This window comes from Drosophila grimshawi, unplaced genomic scaffold, assembly GCF_018153295.1.
Source record: "Drosophila grimshawi isolate 15287-2541.00 unplaced genomic scaffold, ASM1815329v1 contig_311, whole genome shotgun sequence".
In the NCBI taxonomy this organism is placed as follows: Eukaryota; Metazoa; Arthropoda; class Insecta; order Diptera; family Drosophilidae; genus Drosophila; species Drosophila grimshawi.
In genome coordinates this window covers 30,474,208-30,497,592 of record NW_025063098.1, presented here as the reverse complement: position 1 = coordinate 30,497,592, position 23,385 = coordinate 30,474,208, and the positions used below count along the sequence as shown (strand labels likewise).

Genomic DNA, 23,385 nt, shown 5'->3' with positions numbered 1-23,385 from the left:
ATTTCAAGATATTAGTTGATTAATTTGTATAGTTAGTTAATTGGCTATTTATTTAATTTATTTTGATTCGTAAATCTTTCCTAACGGGCAAATTAATTTATAGATTTTTAATCAAGTTTTTATTTATGTCGCTGACTATTGCAAATTTCTTTATAAAATAATTGTTGAGCTAATCTTTTAAGACACATAAGCTTAAAAGTTTCTCCAGGTATTTAATTGGCTTTTATTTATTTATTTAATTGATTTGATTTATTTACTTATTTATCAACTGACGATTGTTTATTTAAACAAAAAGAAAATCATCCTAATGAGCAACTTAATTTATAGACTTTTAATCAACTTCTTATTTTTGTCGCTGACTACAGCAAATTTGTTTTTAAAATCATTGTTGAGCCAAACAAATTAAAGTTCAAAATTAATATTAAAATTTCAATTAAAACAAAAAACAAAAATATTTATGAGATTTAAATGCATAATGCTTTAACATAGATTTGGGGAAACCCCCAAAAGAAAAAAAAATAAAATAGTTAATAGTAGTAGTAAAATAGTTTATCTTCCAAAAATTAACATGTATGTGAGCCAGTTTTACGAACCGGTTCACGACTGCAATGCAAAAACCATTTCATAAATTGCAAAGCAAAAAAAGACACTGAAATTTTCAGTTGACGACGTCAGCGACAAATTGCACACATTTTTTTTATTATTACTATTTATTTTTTATTTTTTTTGCAGCAACTGTGCGCAAACACGTGCCGCAGCGAGGGGTGAAAGGGGAGTGAGAGGGGTTTCGGAGGTGGTAAAAAACGCGGCGAGTTGAACGGAGAACGGAGAACGAAGAAAACGGAGAACGGAAATGAGCTTTTGCGCATGGCCGCCGCAAAGATGGCGACGTCAGAGTGTGAACGAATGAAAGAGAAAGAGAGAAAGAAAAAAGAGAGAGGGATAGAGACAGAAAGAGAGAGCGAGAGCGAGAGACAAGTTGAGTGCATGAGGGAAATGCATTTTTCATTGCGCAACATTCATTTGCCGGCCGGCCGGCGCAAAATCGAGGCTGCTGCAACAGTGTGCCACAGTCTGTGTATGTGTGTGTGTATATATAACCTACAAAATAGCTGTGACACAGTTGCAGTTGGCAACGCGCCCGCAATACACTGGCGAAAAAGTACAGCCACACAAAACACAGTTGCAGTCATTTTGGCCGCCATTTTGTTTGGGCAAAAAAAAGCAGAAAAAAGTGAAACTGGGCCAATTCGCCGGCTGGGTACAGTTGTGTGTGTGTGTGTGTGTTGTAAGTGTATGTAGTTCAAATTGAGTTCTCATCTTGGCAGTTTGCAAAAGTTTTTTATTTTGTTTTTATTTTCAAATGCAAATGAAATCGAAATGCAGAAACATTTGCAACTTTGCAACACTTGCAACATATTTTGGCTAATGTGTGCCACACAAGCCGGCTCGTGGCATAGTTGGCCGTCAACCAAAATAAAAGAAAGAAATTATCTATATAGTATAAAAATGTCGAGAAAAAGACATTGGCCATCGCAAGTGTGGCAGCAATGTCGTTGCTGCAGCTGCAGTTGCAATTGCAAGTGTATTTTGAGTGACATTTGTAATTTACAAATCGCCAAACACAACAAACAAAAACTATTGCAAATACTCAAAAGGCCAAGCAACAAGATAAGGCAGCCAGCTGCTTGGCAGCAGGGGCACGGCAACGTGTGGCAAGTGGGCCGCTTGCCAATGGCAAAAACGTATGCAAATTGTTCGCCAATGTTGCAACAAGGTGCAAAGAAAACAAAAAATATATAAAATAAACAGAAATTTATAGACAGATTTATCGATATAAAAAAACATTGAGCAAGTATCAATTAAATAAATGAGAATAAATAATAATAAAATTATATATTATTATCAGTTGGTATTAAATATCGTTTTCATAAAATTTGTATATATTAAAAAAAGAAGAAAAATCGACCTACAGATTTATCGATTCACATCGCAATGCAAAAATAAAATCAGCTAACATTTAGTATCAGCTTTGCTGCTCACCAGATGAAATTTATGCACAGATTTATTGATTTATTTAAAAACATCGATTAATTAATGAAATAAGGGAGTCCCTTTTTTGTTCAATAAGAAATTCATATATTACTTTCAGCTAGCATTAAATTTGCTTTTCCATAAAATTACCACATTTATAAATAAAAATAAATGTATAGGCAGATTTATTGATATCAAATAAAGTATACAATAATTAAAGCAATAAAGCAGAAATTGTGTTTCGTAATAAAAAAATCATTTATTAGTATCAGCTATCACTTAATTTGTTTTTCCGTCAAATTTCTGCATTTATAAATTTAGAAAAACTATCAATTTTGTTTCTTTCCAGGTAAATTCTGATTACAAAACCAATTCCAACACAAGAACACAGCTCAGAATAAACAAATCAAACGGCAGCTAGCCACAAAGACAAACAAAATTAGAAAAAGCAACAAACAAACAACAACAAAAAGACAAATAAGAGCGATGCAGTCGAGCAAAAGCAACTGCGAAATACTCTGTTAAATATGTAACAATATGTCTTATCAGGTGACAAAGAATTGAACGGACATTTTTTATTCATCTCGCAGAAGGTTCTTAGAAATCTACCTATTAAGTGTGGTTATTGTAGCTCAAAAAATTTCGAGACTTATGTGATTTTACCGATTTCTTAAATTTTATAAATAGTTATTCTCATTTAATTTAAATTTCAAATGTTGCTAAATCCATTATACTCTCTCTACTTGCGCTGACAAAGTGTATAAAAACTAAAACCAAAAAAAATTAGCGAAACGAGGCCAAACGATGAGGCGGCATTTGGCTCAAGTGTCTCTTTTGCGTCCGCCTCCGTCCGTCCACAACAAATTTGTTGTCACCTTGAACATGAAAATGTTGTCGCTGCTTTGCACTTGGCACAGATTTATCTTTTTACAATTTTTTCTTTATTTTTTTGTTGGTTTTTGTTAGGCGAAATAATTTTCCAATAACGCGAACATCAAATGAATGAATAATTTTGATGCTAAGCTGCCGCTTCGCAAAATGGAAAATTGCAATTTGTAAATAGTGTGCAGCGGCATTATAATAATGTTTATTGTTATGTTGGCAAAATCATGGAATGTTTTGCTTTTTTTACTTAGTTTTTTTTTTTTTTTTTTTGTATTTTGCTACCGACTGTTATGGCAAATCATTTTTATTGCATATTTTCTTTACGACTTTTTGCAGTTGTTGTTTTTATTGTTGTTGCTACTGCACATTTTCAGTCACATTTTTGTGCCTTTGGCAATTATGATGAATTTATGAGTTCGTTTCTCCCACAACACACACAAAGAGCGCGCTTCACTGACTCTTGTTGTTTTTGTTGTTGTTGTTTTGGCTGCCGCTCCTGCTGCAAGTGACGCAGACGAATTGTTGCACACTGCTGCTGCTGTTGCTGCTGCAAGCTGTTCGCCTTCAGCTTTTTTGCTATGCATTTCCGCCGAGACTTGGATTTATTTTCTTTCGTCTTTTTTATTTCGTCTTGGCTTTGATTTTGAGCTGTGGCTTTTGTGTGTTTTATTTGTAATGCATTTGACAGGCTCTTACGCTCAATTTTGCACAACACACAAATCCGCAGCAGAGCAAAGACCAAATTTCGTTTTATGTCATTTACTTTTGGCCAAATAACACGCAAATTGCCATCATGCAATTGCATGCGGTTTCCGGCTAAAAGGTTATTCTATTTTCAAAGAAAGAAACCATTATGGAGAAATAATAATATAAATATTCTAACAATATTCTAGAAACAAGATTATGCTCTTTGCAGTTAGCAAGTGTAAATTTTGCTGTGTGTCTCCTATATGCATACTCTGTGAGTGAATGAGTGCTGCGTGGGCAGACAGCAGACATGGGTTTAAGATATAATCACTTACTCAATTCGTTTGAGCAGTCATTACTCATACGCCCCGTGTGTTGCCCAATCAGTCAGCCAGTCAAGTCTTGACAACACCTGTACCCAATATCATTTGCAACTGCTGCGCTAATGAACCCGGGAAGAGTCTGAGTTTGAGTTTGATAGGGCGATACAAATGGATTTTAGCTGCACAATTAACTTATAATAATAACAGCTCAATATAGCTCAATAACTGAATAAACAGCAGCAGAGAGGGTTGAGCGAATGACTGAATGACTGATAGATAAATTTAAATTGCTTCCTAATCAGAATTCAAGGTTATTTTGCCCATATGAGTGAAATTAAATACGTCGTTTGGCTTATGAATCAAGTGCCAAAGGCATTTGCCGAAGCTGTTTGCCAATCTCTGCTCGTGTTTTGTGTTTTCTGTTTCTCTCTCTCTCTCTCTCTCTCTCTGTCTCTGTTTCTGTTTCTGCCAAGTGAATGTTGTTTTCAAGGTTGCTGCACATACTCACTCACACATACACATTCACACACATTCACACACACACACACACACACATAAACACACACTGACACCGACACTTGAATTGTACAATTCTTAATTAAATTTTGCCATATTTTTGTACGTTCCGTTTAAAAATAAATGCAGCTAGTAAAGCCAAATTTTGAGCTACATGCGGCATTATATTTGCAGTAAGAGATACAAGTGAGTGACAGAGCTAGAGATAGAGAGTGACAAAGAGAGAGGGATACATATATATATATATATATATATATATATAGATAGGTAACATTCGACAATGGTCGAGGGTCTGCCGCATATCATAAATATAATTTTAAACTTATATAGAAATGTACCAAGTCAAAATCAAAAGAAACAGCAAATGTGCATAGGCAGAAGCTAGTCTGCAAACTAAATATTAAAAGTGATAGAGCGCAAAATACCATGTAAAAGTGACAAGTGACAATATTTAAGGGTGTTATGTAAAAAACATAATTTAAGTAAGTAAACAGACAACAGTAAATATGTTAATGAATAAATACCAAAAAACAGAAGAAATAAAGTGTATATTATGAAACATTTAGTAAATATAATAAGTGTTGTAGCTTAATATACCCTATATATACGACAAGCTGTCTTCGCAATCAATCTTTGCCAAAAATGATTATAACACTTTGTCTATCTATCTGTATTCTAATTCTGCATTAAAACTTCAAATATTTCACGAAAATTCAGTTTTTCAGCCCGTTTTTTTTTATTTTTAATTAAATTTCTTGACCAATTATTATGTAATCCGTATATTATTTTAAAAGATCTACCGTCTTTTTTTAACTATATTAATTTTCATAAAATTTTAATTTTGTTTCACTTTTGTAGGATATGATCACCTTGTTTCAGAAGAAATTTGCAGACATATTTATCGATACAAAACACAATTTACGTATAAATTAATTAAGGAAATAAGGTTGATATTTGGTTGTTTGCGTAATAAGTAAAATAAATATAGAAATATATATAATAAATATTAAATAATCTATATTAAATTCAACATTTTTTCAGCAAAATATATTTAAATTTAACACATTGGTGAAACATTGCTTTGAAGAATCTGTCAAAAGTAATGCACGAATGGACTGCCACATGCCATTCATTTGCTGCGTTTGCCAGCAGCGCGTTTGTTCGCAAAATGCCAAATGCAGTTAAGCTGCCAGCAAAATACACACACACTCGCTCACACACACACACAGACATAGTATTAGTGACACGTGCGCCGCGCCATGTTGGCTGGCAGCGACGACTGCATTTTGCCTTTTAGTTTTAGAGCAGTCACAGTTTGTAGAAGCTAAACCGCAATAGCCATAGACCCCCTCCCCATAGCCCCTCTTTTGTCTATTCAACTGCCATTTGACTAAGCCAAAGTGTCCCTCCTCAACCCTCCCTTTAGACCCAATGTCATTGCTTTGCACACGCCGCGCTGTCTGCCTTTTTTTTTGTACTATAATTTGCGTTTGCTTTTGTTAGCTTTTGCCGCTTCTGCTGCCTGTTGTTGATGTTATAAAACAAATTAGTTGGAAAACAGCAAACAAAAACAACAATCAAAAAAAATAAATAAAAAAAGCCGCAAACACGTAAAACAAAATTCGTAAAAGCTTATACATAGAACATGCAATTAGCCAGGTCGAGACCGAAGCGCTTTTTGCTTTCAAAACTTGAGCTGCACACAAAACGACAACGGAGCCAATTTTAAAGACCAGGAAATGTGCCACTAAAGTATTCTTTAGCGGTGCAAAGTTTGTCAATTCAGTTTAAAGCGCTCAACAACTGCAGTCAGCAAACAAAAATCGGGCTGAAGTTTAGGAGATCTGTCTGAGAATTATACAAAAATGTCTAGATTTTAGAAATAATGTATGAATTTTAGAAAATCGCTCTGAAAACTAGAACAATTTTCTTCTGTTCAGAAATAAAGTCATCATTTTAGAAAATCTACCGAAGAATTATATTGAAAAGGAACCCTTCTAAAATTCAGGTAAATTTGATTTTTCCGAGTGTAATAGCTGCATTTGTTCAATCATAGCTCGAGTGTCGGCTAATTTACGAGCACCGTTTTAAACACAACCCACTGTGCGATTGCCAGCCTTGATGAAACGAAGCCTTGATTGAAAGGCAAAATAGTCTGTCTGAGTGTCTGTGAGTTGCTGCTGCTGCAGTTGTCATTCTGTTGCTGGCAATTGTTGGTGTATGCACATAAATCTGCATTTAAAATCGCTTTTAACCACAAATGAACACAATACAAAACAAAGGCCATCGTGGCGTATGAGTAATTTACAACGCACGCGTTGAGTAATGAAGGTTAATCATGCGCCATATTGTGCCAAACACTTTGTGGCTGCTCAGCCCAGCAACCAAACAAAGTACAGAAGAAAAAAAAGCAAGTAGAATTCCGCGATGCCCCTCAACAACACACGTTGCGTATGAGTAATGTGGCTTATTACGTATACGCCACGTGGCCATGACTGTCAAGCGTTCGCAGCCGCATTAATTGCGCACAATTAAACACATTTAATGCATTCGCTGCAACTTCGCTGAGCTCATTCCGCGTAGCACTCATTTATACAGCCATCATCTATCCATCCATTTATCAATCTATCTGTCCATCAATCTATCTATCTATCTGTGTCCATGTCTATTCATGTGTCTAATTTGCAGGGTATTTTTTTGATGTGTACCATAGAAGAATTCTTATATTAGCTTTCTTATTACTTATATTTATTATTAAAGACTTCTACTTTAAGATTTCACTTTATACAAACAGTTAGCACAGTTTAGAAATTCATATTAATTAATTGAAAACTATTAAGAATTTCTTTGCCTAATGTATAAAAATGTTTTCTAAAATCTAGACAAACTTTCCATTGCTCTATAAAATGTATGGCGATTTTTTTCTCTGAGTGTATCTAACTACTTCTCTATTCACACAGATCTGTGGCAAGAGTCGTCTGCTTTGTGTTCGTTGCCCGCTGCATACTCGAGATTATGCGGAAATGTTGCAAATGTCTTTCAAAAAAATTGGCTTGAAAATCAATTTGCCGCCCAGTGGGCGTGACAGTTGCCAGCAGCTGGCTGGCATACATAAATCGCAGCCACTGACAACAACCGGAAGCATGACAATTTTTCGGCAACTCTCTGCGGCCGACTTGGGCAACAGGTAAAATCAGCCGGACAAAGTGAAAGTCTAGCCAGAGGGAAAGGAGCTAGACATTAAAATAACCGACAAAAATATATATTTAAAATTGAAATGCCACCAGCTGAAAACGGCACTTGAGCACTTAAGGGGGAATTACAAAAAAAATCTCGTAAAAAAGTAGTAAACCAATTATAATGAAATTTACGAAAAGCCGCAAAAAAAAGAGCGTTTAATAATTGTAGAATACATAACAAAAAAAAAAACCTTCTTCGAGCACTTAAAGAGAAATTACAAAAAAAAAATCTGGTAGAAAACAATTGCAATGAATCTTATAAAAAGCCGCTGGAAAAGAGCGTTTGTGTAGAATGAACTCATCTTAAATCAAACCTTTGCTCTATAGAAACTCAATCATTATTTAAATAGCAAATATTTATTAATCATTTAATGTGAGTTGATTATGTGATTTATCACTGCAAGCATTTAGCCGCCTGTCAAGCAACTTTATCGCCTATAATTCTCTACTTTATCATTCTATTCTCTCAGACAGCCACAAACCCTTAAAACTAATGTAAATGTTGTCCCAATGTAAATAAAATCCAAACACATATCGAAGGTTAACAAATAGTGCTGCTGAGTCTTGATGACTCTTGATATATATCGCATTCACCACTCGCTTTTGGCCTTGTTGTTAAGAGCTCTTAAGAGCAACTTGCCCAAAAGACGAGCTGCCAAAAGTGACGTAGAAGCAGGTATAAAGAAAACAACTAAGTAGTTGTCTATATACACTTGGAAAAAATCTTTAAAATAATACTATTTTATTATATCTTCTTTTTTTTAGAAATATATTTTATATATATATATTTCTATCAAGTAGAAATACAAAAGTCGAACTTTTTTTCAAATGAAATTAAATCAGCTTACAGACTATCCAACATGCTTTATAGATGAAATCTCAAAATTCTAATGCTTATTAATAAAATACAATCAACAACAAAATATTGGACTTCAATTTTTTTAAATTTTAGAAAAAATAAAGACAAGAACAACCATGGTTCTTACAATTCTAAATAATAATAAGTTTGCCTTGGCGCGAAAAGTATGGCGAATTTCTAAAATTCAGAGCAACATTTGATTGCTGAGTGTAAATGGCGAGCCTTGAGGTGAAAGCCTTATGACAGAGTAGAAGTAAAAAAAGTTGCCTAAGCTTCTTACTGCTGAATGGAGTACACTTTAAGTTTGGAAAAAAGTGCCACAAGAGCCAAAAAAAAAGAGACACATTTAATGAGTAAAACTTTTACACATTGATGTTTGCCAGAGTAGTGAGTGTGTGTGTGTGTGTATTTATAAATACATACATTTATACATATATATATATGTATATATATCATTTTTGTATATTATAGTTAACGAGCGACTGCCCTTTGATTGATGTATTCTTATTATGTGCTCGTTTTCGACATTTATTTAATTTCCTGACTTTTCACAGTTCTCTGCTTGCGTATGAGTAATGAAATCGAGATGCGAGCCAAGCATACGCCAAGTGCCACAAAAACATATACATATATACACTAAAAAAAAATCGACACAAATTTTAATAACAGCGATCTGGATATTCAACCCACTACTCCTAAATTTTAGGAAAATCCAATCATAAATTTAGATATGCAAATCATGGTTTTCAGAAAGCCTCAACAATAAATTTTAGAAGTTTACCAAAGTATAGCGGTTTTTCTAAAATTAAACTCTAATATTTTTGATGAGTGCACGTTGCTGTTTGGCTGCTTGGCTGTCTCTGCCAAAATGATGCACCGGCATTTACATAAATATAATTATAGCAATTAAAATCGCTGTGTACAAAATCGCAATTAAAATGCAACAAATTTCGTCGCGTTGCGGCTCTGTTTGCAACACTGGCCGCATTCTTTTGATCTAATCAAATATTGTTGTGTTGTGTGTGTTGTTAAATCGTAAATTTGTAAATTTGACCTACCTTCTTCTTGCGCTCCTCCTTGAAGTCGATGACAATGCCCTCATCCGATGTGGACACAGATGTTGTGCGTATACGTGCATTTGCTGATGCACTTGCCGCATCGTGTGGCAATGATATTATGTGACCATGCAACAATGCATTTCCATCATCGCTCAATGGCGGCGATGCCGAACCGGAACTCCAAGAGGCCGATGAGCTGCTGCCCGGACTGGAGCCCAGCCATTTGTCCGAACCTGATGTGAGAAATGTGTTCAAAATTGGTAAAAGTTAGCAAATTAAGAAAGCCCATCCTAACAGTGTATAATAATTATGTTATTTTAGTATTTTGATCTTGAAACCCTACCGGCATTCGGCGCATTGTGTAGGTGCATTAGAATTAATGCTGCATTGCATGCATTCATCTCGTCCCCTTTGCACTGATCACTGCTGCAATCGTAACTGTCGCTCGGCGGACGCTTCCGAGAACTGCAATACACAGATACAAAAAGATATCAGATTGAGTTAGATATGGGATTTATTTAATATATTCATTATTTATTTAATATCCATGTATTATTATTATTTATTTGTTATTATTATTAAGTTAGATATATGAAAAATCCTATTAAATATAAGCTATCGATATTATCTTTCTTAAGGAAGGGTTTTTATGTCTTTATGTACTTCAACTTCTTATTTATTAACGGATGGATTCCCTGAGATCCATTTGTATAATTCTGTTTCTTATTAAAGAAGGGTTACGTTGAGGTTTCTAAGTGCGCTAAACTCAGAAACAAACGAAATATGCATTTAGGCTTTATAAAATAATCCAACTGAAAACTAAGTAATTTCTGCTTGTGTCAATTTGCAAGCTTAAAGAAGATTAGCAGTTATTTTGTTGGTTACTTAACAAATAATGAGAGAGGCTTGTTCGAGTTGTATGTTGGCAATGCAATTCAAGGAATTTAGAAGGCCAGTAGAAGGCCCAGTTGTTGTGCTTAGTTGAGGCTCGGCTCGGCTCGGCTCGGCTTGGCTTTAATTAGACGCCCTCGCAGCAAAAGCCAAAACTCTGACAAAAACATCAAAGTTGCCGACGAAAAATTGTTGTTTGTTGTCGTTGTAATTTGTTGCAGCAACAATGTGACGAGGTCTCTTTATGTATAAACGGGCCGTGAGGTATTTCAATGCAAAAACTATTTATCCATTTAGCTCATTTTGTGGCCAGCGATTTTTCAATGCTCATGCATTGTTAATGTTTGTTATGTTGTTTGTTGTTATTGTTGTTTGTGTTGATGTTGTTGATTTTGCTCATTCGTCATTAATTGGCAGCTACGGTAGATAGCATCACACATATTTTTGTGGCTATTTTGTTTTGTTGCTGTGTAAATTTTTACTGACCTTGCGCAAAATTAATTTTCAAGTTAATTTTTTATCTATTTTTTTTTTTTTTTCGTTTTGGTTTAACACAAACCCTGTTTGCTTTTAAGCGGCGCTGACGTCAACTAAGAGTTTTGACTTTAAGTTCACCTTGAAGACAAAAAAAAACCAAAAAAAAACAGAAACAAAAACAAAAACAAAAAGCAAACAACAAGAACAGAAGCAACAAATAGCTAAATCAGATATCCTTTAGCGTTAGCTTTATGAAAAGCATTTTTACGCTCCAGCAACTTGGACAAAGAATGCAGCAAAATTGAGCTGCAAAGGGAAGGGAGGAAAGCAGGGGGAACCTGTATAATAAAGACGCGACGCGATTGTCATAAATTCAAAACATTTCAACTGATTTGAAATACTTGCCATCAAGTCGAGTGTAAGCAAAACTCAGACTTGAACATATGCAAAAGGCCAAAACATAAAGAAGGAACTCAAATTGCAAACAATTGAGACGTCGTCATTGTCGTGTGGCAATGTGGCAAGTAGCCAGAATTAACATTTGACTCGCAGCAGATCTAAATGGGCTCTGCTCTCAGCCCCGATTCCATTCATTGAGTGCTGCCGGTATGCAATTATTGATAATTGAACTTAAGCGGCTTATTCGCATTGAAGAACGGCATTCAGATACTGATATTGATTTCGAGTGAAACCAAAGCCTGCAGTTGCCTGCTTGCAACTGCAACTACACTCGGATAAAAAACTGAACTAAATTTTATAAAATTGACCTGAATATTAGAATGTTCTTCTTCTTCTCAGATATATTTTTATTTTAACTATTTTATATATTCTACATTTAACACTAGAAAATGTATCTCATTTTTTTTTAATTTGTTTTGAATTTTGGAAAATATCCCTGACATGAAAAACGCGTTGATAATATGAAAGTCATTCTTGCTTTTAAAAATAATTTGTTATGATAAATTTCTGCAGATTACAAACACCTTTTTTTCAGTTTACAGAAATATATTTCTTAGTAATTGAATATATTTGTAAAAAGTATAAATTTAAACTCTTATTTTTGAGAAAATATGTTAGAATTCTTTGAAAAAAGATCCTGGAAATTAGACATATTTTTCTTAATTAAGAAGAGGGAACGCTGGTCTGTCTGCGCAGCTCGATTTTCTCCCAGTGTAATTGTAAGCAAGAGAGTGAAATTAATTGAAGACAAAATACCTCTAATAGTTGCGCTAAAAGTAAAGCTTTCTTTGGCAACATATGGAAATGGAATGGTAGTTAGTAAGTCCTTAGGTGAAATAAGCAATTGTAGTCAGTAGTAGTTTCTAGCCATAAGTGAGCGATATTATAGTCAATCAGCCTTGGGCTAAGCCAACTAAAAGTGGAGAAGCATTGAATCGAGGTGATTTGCGCTTTAAAGTCAACTTTAATGGGTTAGTAACGATTTTAAAGACTAAGCAAGAAGAAGAACTGGCTGACTTTAACAGACATTGATACCGCATTAGGTCTGTGCCCCAAAACGATGCATGCCACATTTATAGATATGTGTGTGTGTATAGCAGTGTTTATAGAGCATTTTAGAAGTTGCTTTTCGTAAAAACATTTCTTATCGCTGGCATCAGCACTTCAGCTACATTTAAGCCGAAACGTGAAATTGCATTCAGCTGCTGTTTGCTGTTTGTTTATTTACTTTTTTTACTTTTTTGCTTTTTCTCTTTTTTTTTTTGTGGTTCGCGAAACCCTTTTGCAAAGCAGATTTTGGTCCATTGTGCAAATTCAGAGGCCGCAAGGCAGCGACAATTGAGCTGAGCTGAGCTGAGCTGTACTGAGCTGTTGCAGTTGCACATTGTGGATGCAACAGCGAATGCAGTGAATGCATCCAGCTTGGCTTCTTTCTGAGAACAGCTGCCATAAAATTTTATTACCGTGCTACCAGGTTTGTTTCTTAGCCTTTGTCTAATGCACGCGCTTTGTGCCACATGTTGCAGTTGCTGCTGTTGATGCTGTTGCTGTTCTTCAAGCTACACTCACAAAAAGAAAATTGCCAAGAATTCCTCACCTTACGGTTCAGAATATAAATTTCTCAATTTTATGGCTGTGGCTTTCTAAAAACCAGGATTTCCATTTCTAAATTTCGAGGTGTTGTTTTCCAAGTGTGTAGCAACAGAGGAATTCTAATATAAGCTCTCTTGTCACCTATATTATTATTAAACATTATTATTTCCAGTTTTCGCATATACAAAGATTTTACATAGTTTTAATTTTTTTCTAAAGATAATGGAATATTAGGAAATGTATTTCTGTAAAATAAAATAAATAAATCCTTTACATTTTTAGAAATATTTCTTTTATTCACAAATTATTTGTAAAGCAAGAAAAACGTTTTTGTTTTTAAATCGATGTTAAAGTTAAAAGTCTTAAAAAATCAAGAAAACTACTCAACTTTTTATGACTATTTAATTTTAAGACAATTCGCCAGTTTCCAGAGCGATTTTAATTTTAATGCAATTTTCTGCAATTCAGAAATTCAGTTCCTAGTGCGACTTTTATCCGAGTGTAGCCTGTGGCAAACGCGCAACCGCAACAGGCGGAGAGATTGTCTTTTAGCCATTTTGGCACCTCTTCTCTTGTGGCAAATGTTAGTTAGATTTCAGTCTCAGCCTCATCTGCGCCCCAATTAAATTGACTAAACTTGACGATAAATTGTTCTCATTGCTGCTGCTAATCGCATAAAAGTAAATTTGCGCATAAATCGGACAGTTGAAATCTATGCTGCATTAAGCCAAGTTTAAACCCAGGCAGGCAGCGGTCAACGTTTATTTTGCCGGCCGGCTGCTGACTGCTTCCCTATGCTTCCTCATGCCTGTTGCATGAGGCGCGTGCCGAGGGCTGCAAGGGTGGTGGAAGAGGGGCGGGAGGGTTTTTTATACTGGGGTATTTTGGACATCACGATGTGGCCATTTTGTGCGCACTATCGGTACCGTTAGGTTCAGCAGCAGCAGCAGCAGCAGCAGCAGCAACAACAATAAACAGGCCCGTTGCTTTCAGCTCGATTGCGCAGCAAACTTTAATAAACTTCAAGCTGCAGTTGCAGTTGTTGCAAGTTGCAGTTGCTGTGATGTTGCATTTACTGTTGTTGTTGCCGATGTTGCCGATGTTGCAGTTGTAAAATTGCTGGTCGAGTCTCTCAGAGTCTCGGAGAGTCACTGCGTGGCCGCACGTAAATTGCGCCAGGCGCGGATCACTGCACTGGAGGGGTGGAGGTGCCGAGGGGACCCAGGGGGGTAGAATTGGCGCAACTCTGGCGCGTGATTGAAATGCGATATATTCGCGCCGATTTCGGGGCCTGGGAAATGCGCAGTGATTTTCACTTGGTTACATTTGTTGTTGTTGCCGCCGCTGCTGCTGCTGCTGCTGCTTGGCCAGGTGATGAGCCTACACTCAGCAAAAAAATCGGCCTGAACACTGAAAACTTTTCTAGTTTTAAAAAATCGTCTTAAAATCAAAATCGCTCCGAAAACTGACAAGTTTTTCTTGTTTTTGGAAATGATTTCTGAATTTTCGAACATCTGAAAACTATACGGGTTTTCTTATATTTAGAAATAATTAATGAATTCTAAAAAAAAAAATTTAAACAAAAATTTCTATAAATATAAAAGTCTCTTTTCCATTTTTCAGAAAAAATGTATTTTTAATAATAATTATTATTTCTAAAAAAATAACATTCTTTAAATTCAGAAACAAGTAATGAAATTTACTTATTCGGCTTAGCTGCTATTTTAAAAATGTGAGCCAACAAAACTGTTTAAAATACTAAAGTTTATAATAAAATAAATAACAAAAAACTAATATAAAAATTCTTCTAGTGACACGCATAGAAAACAATACCCTGCAAATTAGACATTTTTCGGTTATAGAAATTTTCATTCTGAATAATATGCTGACCAACCAGTGGCGATTTACTAAAATTTAGGGCGATTGTTTTTTAGAGTGTAGACTGAGCATAGGCAACTTGAACCCGTTTGCTGTTTTGCTGTTTGCTGTTTTGTTGGCAATTATTTGCCCACGCCGCTGGTTGCAATCAGCAGGCGACGACGTTGTTGCATGCTGCATGCGGCACAATCGAAACAAAAAAAAGGTGTTGAAAGCAAAATTACATTGCAATGTGCAGCGGCGGCTGTCGGAAATATGCACGCTCCTCAGATGCGATATGATATGGCCAAAGGGGCATGAGGTAAGTTGGGGGAGGGGCATGAGGGGGCTTGGGGTGGGAGAATATTCGTTTGCATGCCGCATAAAAATTAGTTGCAACTGCAATTTATAGCCGCTTGTCTGTGTCTCTTTTTTTATGTTGCTGGTTTAGATTGAGCTGCATTCGTTTTGGGTTTGATTTGTGGTTGTGGAAACACAATTAAAGTCCACTACGAAAATGAGTTTATTGAATTAGACACGTGCTCGAAAATTGCAACGGGTAATTGTTGTTGTGGTTGTTGTTGTTGTTGCTGCCTTTGTTTTGGTTTGTTTTCTGTATTTTGTTTATTGTTATTTGCACAACTTTCACCCGAATTTCAATTGCAGCCACCAAGAAGCTAGCCAGACTTACATAAAAGCAAAAGCGAGCTCAACTAATTTGAGTTGAGCCCTATTTTGAGGCACAGTTTATTATGTTTTTCCAAAAATTTATTTAAATTACACCTGAGAACAAAATAATATCATCTCTCTCACATTAAATGTTTTGAAAGATGTATTTATTCACATTTGTAAGTTTAAGGAACTTACGTTTTTAAAAGTGGAAGAAGGCTCTTGGGAAAGTGATCGAGAAATAAGCCATATTTTAGTCAACGTTTTAAACTTGTTCATATTTAAGCAAAATTAATAAATTAAATCTTATGAAAATGACCGACAAAATACGAGCAGCGTTTTCAAATGTGCATTTCTATTATTATTAATTATTATTTGTATTGTAAAGAATTCCAGGAGCAGTACTAACTTAAATTTTCAGCGGGAATAGTAACAATGTGTTTATTTATTGGAATACGTTTTATTCAAAAAATTAATTTCACATATATGCGCAATAATGACGCGTTCTCCGATCTGGAGTTCATTGCTCCGTTGGTCGTTGCCAAGGTGGCTAAAGAATACGGCGTACTTTAATAGATTCCGTCGTAGAATCAAAGAGCCAGTTTCAGTATCAACAACGAAATCTAAAACGCTTATCATGTGTCAAAAGCAAAGTCTGTGTGTGCAAATCGTGATAATGGGCATATAGAATACATAAAAAAAAAAAAAATAAAAAAAACGCGATCTGTTTTTTTGGCTCAATGGCAAGTAAACTTTCATTGAGGGTTTTTTTCTTTACAGCTCGCTTATCAGTTTGTACGATAACGATAACTGAAAGTCATTGGGGGAAACAATAACAAACGGAAATATGACGCTAGTGTTGGGGGAAATCTTAAAGAGTAAACTTGTTTTTAAATTGCTTGTTACGTATACGCAATATTTTCATTTTAAACATATAAATTTATCAACAATTTATTGGTGAAGAAAAATAAATTGGCTTTTGCTGTGAGAGCTCGAATTACCATATAATTTAAATACTATATATAAATATTTATAAAATATAATATGAATAAATATACATATGTATGTATACATGTACAGCACTTTCAGCTGCTATTTATATATCTTTTAATATTTGTGCGATATTTTTTCTAGTGTGTGTTTCTCCTTCGTCTCTAATGACAAGTTATTTACGGGCCTATGACGTATTTGCTAGTTTCTAGTTTTTGCCGCTGCTCAAAAACAATACAAAGTACTCGTTGGGGGTATTCAAGGCATCATATTTATTGTTGTTGTTGTTGTTGTTACTAGTTGCGTGTGTGTGTGTGTGTGTGTGTGTGTGTGTTGATTCAAATTTTTGGCCTATGCGTAATTTCCAAAAATTTCGCATGGCTGAATTTGATTTCTGTTGCGTTGTTGTCGTTTTCTTTTTTTGTTATTTGTTTTCTTGTTTTTTACTTTTTGTTGTGACTAAAGGCGACCTCTTTTTGCTGTTAATTTGTAGGTTTCTTTTTTGGTTGGTTTTGTTTGAATGCCTGTTTGTGTCTGTGACACACATTTGCCAAACTGAAATGAAAACAGCAATAAAATCGAATAAAGCAAATATAAGCCTGACCGGCAACGAGACCGAGTCTGAATCGAAGTAGCGCCAGACCACAAAAAAGAAGAGAGCGAAACATAAAAAACCAAGAACAACAACAACAACAACAGACAAAAATAAAGTAAACAAATATTGAAATTTTGACGTCGGCCTTCGCTGGCAGGTGAGCCAGCCACGCAGACAACTTGGCCAGAAGGCGGAAATTTCACATACCACAAAAAAAAAAAAAAAAAAGAACAAGGCGGGTAAACAGCAGAAACATAAAAACAAACACACGCAAATTGAGGAGGGTGTGTGTGTGTGTGTGTGTCTGTGTGTATTTAGTGCGTAACTGTAAAGTGTGTGTCGTGAGGCGAGTCGTGCGTATATTTGAGAGAGCGTGCGTGAGTGGGCAAATAAATGGGTAGCTACGTATCCGTAAAACTTAACTCAATGGCAACTGCCTGCATTTTTGCTCACTTGTTTTTTATTATTATTTATTTTTATCACGCCATAGTTTTTTATTTATTTACTTTTGGATTTTTCTCATTTTTTGCGGGCATTTTTTTTCCCTTTTTTTTTTAATAGATAACAACAGTGTGCATAGTAAATACTAGTTTCTATTCATTGTTATTTTTTTGAGACGTAGTTTTTTTTCGATTTGTATTTTTCTTCTTTTTTTTTGCTTGTCATTATCACGGAATTTGGAGCACGTGCCATGAGTTGAGCACTAGTTTGATTATGTATTGAGTACGCGTTCAGCTATTGGCGGTTGTTATGCCACTATTGGCACCATTATGGTTCGGCACTACTTGAGAGCTTCAAATTTAGTTAACTATTAGATTGTTATCAATATGTTGTGGTTGTAATAATTGTATTATTTGGGTAGTAATATATATCGCTTTAGTTATAGACTCTCTTGTTGAGTACATAACTATTTATCAAACACTTCATTTATTTAATCTCTTAATTAATCTTAGTTAAAGAAAAACTAACAGTTTGGCCTCATTTCAGATGGATAGTACTATGAAATTTTCAATGAAAATAACTATTAATAAATTATATTATCATAATTATATTATTTAAGGGAATCTCTCGCTATCTCATAATGAATATATAACCTATTAATTGTTATAATTATAATTATTTTCATATATTTCTCGTCTTCAGCTTAAGCTAAGCTAAAGTAAAAAGCAGCAATTGAGCCAAAGTTAGGGCGATTTGGTAGTAGTATTTTAAGCCGTACAGAATCAGGAAGAAAAAAGCAGTTAACAGCTTTCCATTCCATTCTTCGGGCTCGCATCGTTTACATAGCCAAAATAGCGCATTTAAATTTGGATGTTCTTTTTCTTTGTTGTTTTGTTTTTTGTTGCTCATGTCTGGGAGCTCTCTCGCTGCCATTTAGGGGCTCATTTGCACAAATTACAAACATTGCGACAGAGAGGCAACAGCAAAATACATCGACGACGACGACGACGACAAACTCGAATTGCAATTGTTGAAGGCAACAGTAGCCAAAGTAGGGGGGAAAAAAGAAGCCGAATGAGGCATTGTCACCACATTCCGGCAATGTTTTGCAATTGCCACTAGAAAACCTGGCTGTGGCAGTGGCAGATTGGCAATCACCCCAGGGGGGCGTCCCCAGCAGCAGTCATGAATAAAAATCGTATTAATTTGAGGCAGAGTCGATATTTTTTTTGTTCCCCTCTTTTTTTTTCTTTTTTTCCCTCAAGGGCAGCTGGCAAAACTGGCTGAACTTGAGCATGTTTTTCTCTGTACACATTTTCCGCCATCGAGTGACAACCAGCTTCGCTTTTCCTCGCTTTTCCCCAGTGGCAGCTGCACCTTACCACAGCCAGTTGTTCATTTGGTTTGGTGCCTACTGTACACGCGCCATTGGTCGGACTGTTGCCGGCCATTGGCCCACTGGCATTGCCACTTTCTATTGTCTCTGCCGCCAAATTGATAAATCACTTCAAATTCAATTTGAAAAATCAGTAAACAACGCCCCAACTGCGGCTGCTACTGCTGAAAGTTAAAGTTCATCATGATTTTCGCCGGGCACCGAAAATCGGCCTAAAATTTAAGTTTAAAGTAAAATTTCTAAAAAGAAACAAACAGCATTTGCTTCTCTAAATTTCAGATTCAGCTATCCTAAAGTATAGAAAAAATATGTATAATTTCCAGGGTGTTGTTTTCTAAGTGTGTACATTGAAGGACTTTTATATTCCTTTAAAACATTTGTATTTTAAGATTTAATAAATGCAAAAATATTTTAAATAGTTTATAAATTCATATAAAGTTTTCTTTTCCGTATATTAGAAATTAATTCTAAAAAATATAAAATCGGTCTATTTCAAAAATTCTTTCTAAAAACATAAAAAAGTTTTATTTTTTAGATACATTTTCTAAAGTTCATAAATAATTTGTTAGCAGTTTGATATATTTCTATTTCAAAATATTTTCAAAAACAAAAGAACCTTTTTAGTTTTATTAACAATTTACTAAGACATACGTAGATTTTTTTGCGAGTGTAGAGTAACTCAGTCACTCGGAGACAGCAGACAACAGACAGCGGCAATAAGCGTGTGACAAGCGAAAGGGCGTAACAAGCTGGCAGTTGTCACAAGGCGAACGCGAACAGATGGACATCTGGACTTGGACATGGTCATGGACGTGGAGGACAGACACACCTGCTGCTGCAGCTGTTGCTGCTGCTGTTGCTGCTGCTGCTGTTGCTGTTGCCCCAAAGGTAGCATGTGGGCTGCTTAGGCTGCCACTGTTGCTGCTCCAAATGCAACTGCAACTGTTGTTGTTGTTATTGTTGTTGTTGTCAGTCATGTGTCAGCAACGCCTCCAGCTGCTTAGCATGCAGCGCAGCATGCGTCAGGAAGCGTTGCTGTTGCAAATGCTGCTATTGCTGCCACAAATGTCTGCTGCAATTTAGCGGTACTTGGTCGAGCATGCCACCAAGTGCACGACAACGACAACGGCCATGGGAATTCCGTATTGTCAACAGCGCTCTGCCAGCGTACAGTGGGCAAAGCCTTAACCCATAACTACTAAAGCATTCTTTTCAGATCGAAAAAAGTATATATTTCGTTTAGAAAAAGAAACAATTACAAATAATTACAACAAAGTAAAACAAAATGTTAAATTAAGCACTGTTCGCAGATCGAAAAAAAATTGTTTCGCTTATGGAACTTAAAAACAAGATAAATCTGTTGAGAGCCATAGATCTAGCTATATTTAATTTTTAAAAATTACAATATTAATTTTATCGCATCGATATATATGTATATATATTTCAATAAATTTTTTCTTTGACAACTTCATTTTTGCATTTCGATTTAGAAGACATAAAACAATAAAAAAACAAAGTTGAAATGTTCATTATTATATTTTCGTACAAAACAATTGTAATAGAAAATTATAAAATAGTAGTATTTTTATGTATTAATATTAATATTAATATTATATGGAATTATTTAAAATGCCAAATAAAAAAGGGCCAATGCAGAAATATCCATTTTGTTCTTCTGAAATTTTTCTAGTGGACTTACAGCGTTTTTTTAATCTTTAAATAAGTAGTTTTCATTATCGATAACTTTGTTTTTGCCATCAAGCAAAGCTAACAATAAGTGCAAAGGCTTATTTTTAGCTTTATATCTTTTTTTTATTTAAATATTATTATTATATTATTTCTTTATTAGCTAGCTTGTCAGTGCCAATGTGCCTGGCTCCTGCCACGCAATTGGCCCAAACGCCGACAATTGCTGGCTGGCCAAGTAACTGGCCAAGTGACTGAGCCTCGTTGCGTACGTGCATTTGCTTTTACAGTTAAGCGTTGAGAACTCTGCCGCACACTTTGGCTAAATGGGTTGCACACACACAAAGACACACTCACAGTGATCGACAAGTCGCTGGCTGCATTTTGATGACCCGCTGCATTTAATTCAATTAACAGTAAAAAAAACTACAACTAAAATGCGCCAGTCACTTTAATTTTAAATCGTACATAAAAAAATAACCAACAAGGTAAACTCCTTTAGTCGTCTGTAAGTTTGTTCCAAATTAATTTATACGAATTTGTAAACTATTTCCGATATTGGTAACATTTTATAACACAAAAAAAAAAAGCTAATATAAGAATTCTTCTATGAAAAATAGATCTGGAAACTGGACAAATAAATTCTAATTTTAGAAAAATCCAACCTGAAATTACGACATGCAAAACCCTGTTTTTTAAAAAGTCACACAGATAAATTTTAGAAATTTAATTGCTGATTTAAAAGGAAAGGAAAATTCAGGTTTTGTTGATTTTTATTGCACATTATAACCCAATCCTCTGCTTCTCCAAACTAGCCTTGATCGTTTCATTTTAGTTAGCAGTATTATTTTTTGTTGGCCATGATTCTGCACTTGGGTATCAAGGCTGGCTGCGAGTGAAGTTGAGACGTGGAAACTAGATGGAAAATCCCTTCGATTCGACTTGGATTAGTATTCTTTTTTTATGTCTGGAGAAACACGCGCGAGTCTTCAACATATTTGCATTCAAATTGGCAAATTAAACGTGATACAACAATTTCATGTAAATGCCTCTCATTGTTGCCCGTTGCTGTTGCTGTTGTGGTTGTTGTTAATGTTGTTGTTGTTGCTGTTGTTGCTCGCGAACAATGACAAAACCCAAAGGCATTAACAGAACTTTTCGACCAGGCTGAACTTTAATTGACAACAGTCTCAAACACAACCAGCAACAACATCAAGAAAAATAGCTGAAATCTAATGCAATTTCCAGCGACCGCAATAGTCGCAAAATAAGCCAAATCAGTTTGTTGCTTTACTGTTTCTTTGCTGTTGCGTTGTTCTCTGTTGTTGTCTGTTGCTTATAGTTTGTAACTTGGGCCCGCTGGCTGTTGCCGTTTGCTGTACACTTACCAAAATAAAGCGAACTAAAAATAGCTCATTTCCAGCGTGCTGCTAAATGAGCCTTTTTGCTCTTTAGATTATTAATTTAATATTATTCATACAATTTCGCAGAAATGAACAGTTAAAATAGTTTCAATTCGTTTAATTCTAATTTTCATTTTAAGCCGACTTTTTTCCAAGTGTAGTTGTTTTGCCCGCTGCTGGCTAGAAAATGTGTAACTGCAACTTCGGCTAAAATTATAGTGTGCGGTTTTCTTTTTCTTGCTGCGTTTTTGACTTTGCCAAATGACTTTTGTTGCACAGACTGGCGAGCAGGCGGACAGATGGACAGACAGTCGGTCACTCAGTCACTCAGGCAGTCACTCAGTCATTTAGTCATTTAGTCACTCAGCCAGTTTGCTGCTCGTCAGTGCCAACACCCGCAGCGTTTGCCATTGCAATTGGCAACGACTCAATCAAATTGCCAGTCCACATCCAAATCCACAACCAGATCCACTCCCGAGTTGAAGTCCGAGCTGCAATTATGCCTCACCACCCTACCCCATCCCCCATCCCCCATCCCCCTTAGCCGACAACAACAACAATTGCAACCCAAAAACAATTCAATCTAATTTTTGCGCATTTTCAGTTCTTAGAATTTTGCAAACCACAAACAACTGCAAATGTTGCGTGTATTGTTGCATGCCACGCCCACTGATCTTTTTGGCCCCATGGGGCACGACTCATAAGTGTGCAACATTAAGTTTTATTGCTAACGATCGAAATCGGCACACAAAAAAGCAAAATACTATAAGAATGCTGCAGTCGAGTGTGCTCGACTACGAGGTACCCTGCACAGCCAGCTGTTCAATATACTAATATTATATAATTTAGTTTTGTTTTAATATTCTGATTTTATTGATAAATGAAATTAATTTAATTAAAACTAAAATGAATTAAATTTAAATACCCAATAATATTATCCAATCTCGATGTGAAAATATGTTAAATCATTTAATTATAGTCTTTTTTCAAATACATTAAAATATGTTAGTTGGTTAATAATATATTTATATATATTATGTCTCAATCGAAAAAAATGCTGGCTTTTATTGCTATCGATAAGCGATATGTATCGATATTTTGCGAAACAGAGCCAGTTATTGATAAAATTATATTAAACTAGGTCTGCGTGGGGTAAACAATAAGTCTCTGAGATCAGATAAGCCTGGCTATATCGACTCGTCTCTCGACGCTGATCAAGAATATATATATAGATATATATATCTATATGCCTTATCGGGTCGTTGCTGCTTCTTTCTGTCTGTTACAGACTTGTGCACAAAATCATTCTACCCTTTTACACATTTTC

At 35.4% G+C, this 23,385-nt stretch overlaps 1 protein-coding gene across 4 annotated transcripts in view; it reads right to left on the bottom strand.

Moving 5' to 3' along the window:
• The window catches only part of LOC6569704 (zinc finger protein 395), a 183,678-nt gene that overhangs the window by 55,874 nt on the left and 104,419 nt on the right, over positions 1 to 23,385 (bottom strand). For all 4 annotated transcript variants that reach the window (XM_032741485.1, XM_032741481.2, XM_001995819.3 and 1 more), the window contains exons 3-4: positions 9,945 to 10,066; positions 9,602 to 9,834 (exon numbers count right to left, since the gene is read on the bottom strand). In XM_032741485.1, coding sequence (XP_032597376.1) covers positions 9,602 to 9,834; positions 9,945 to 10,066 — 355 coding nt within the window. The remainder of the gene's footprint in view (positions 1 to 9,601; positions 9,835 to 9,944; positions 10,067 to 23,385) is intronic.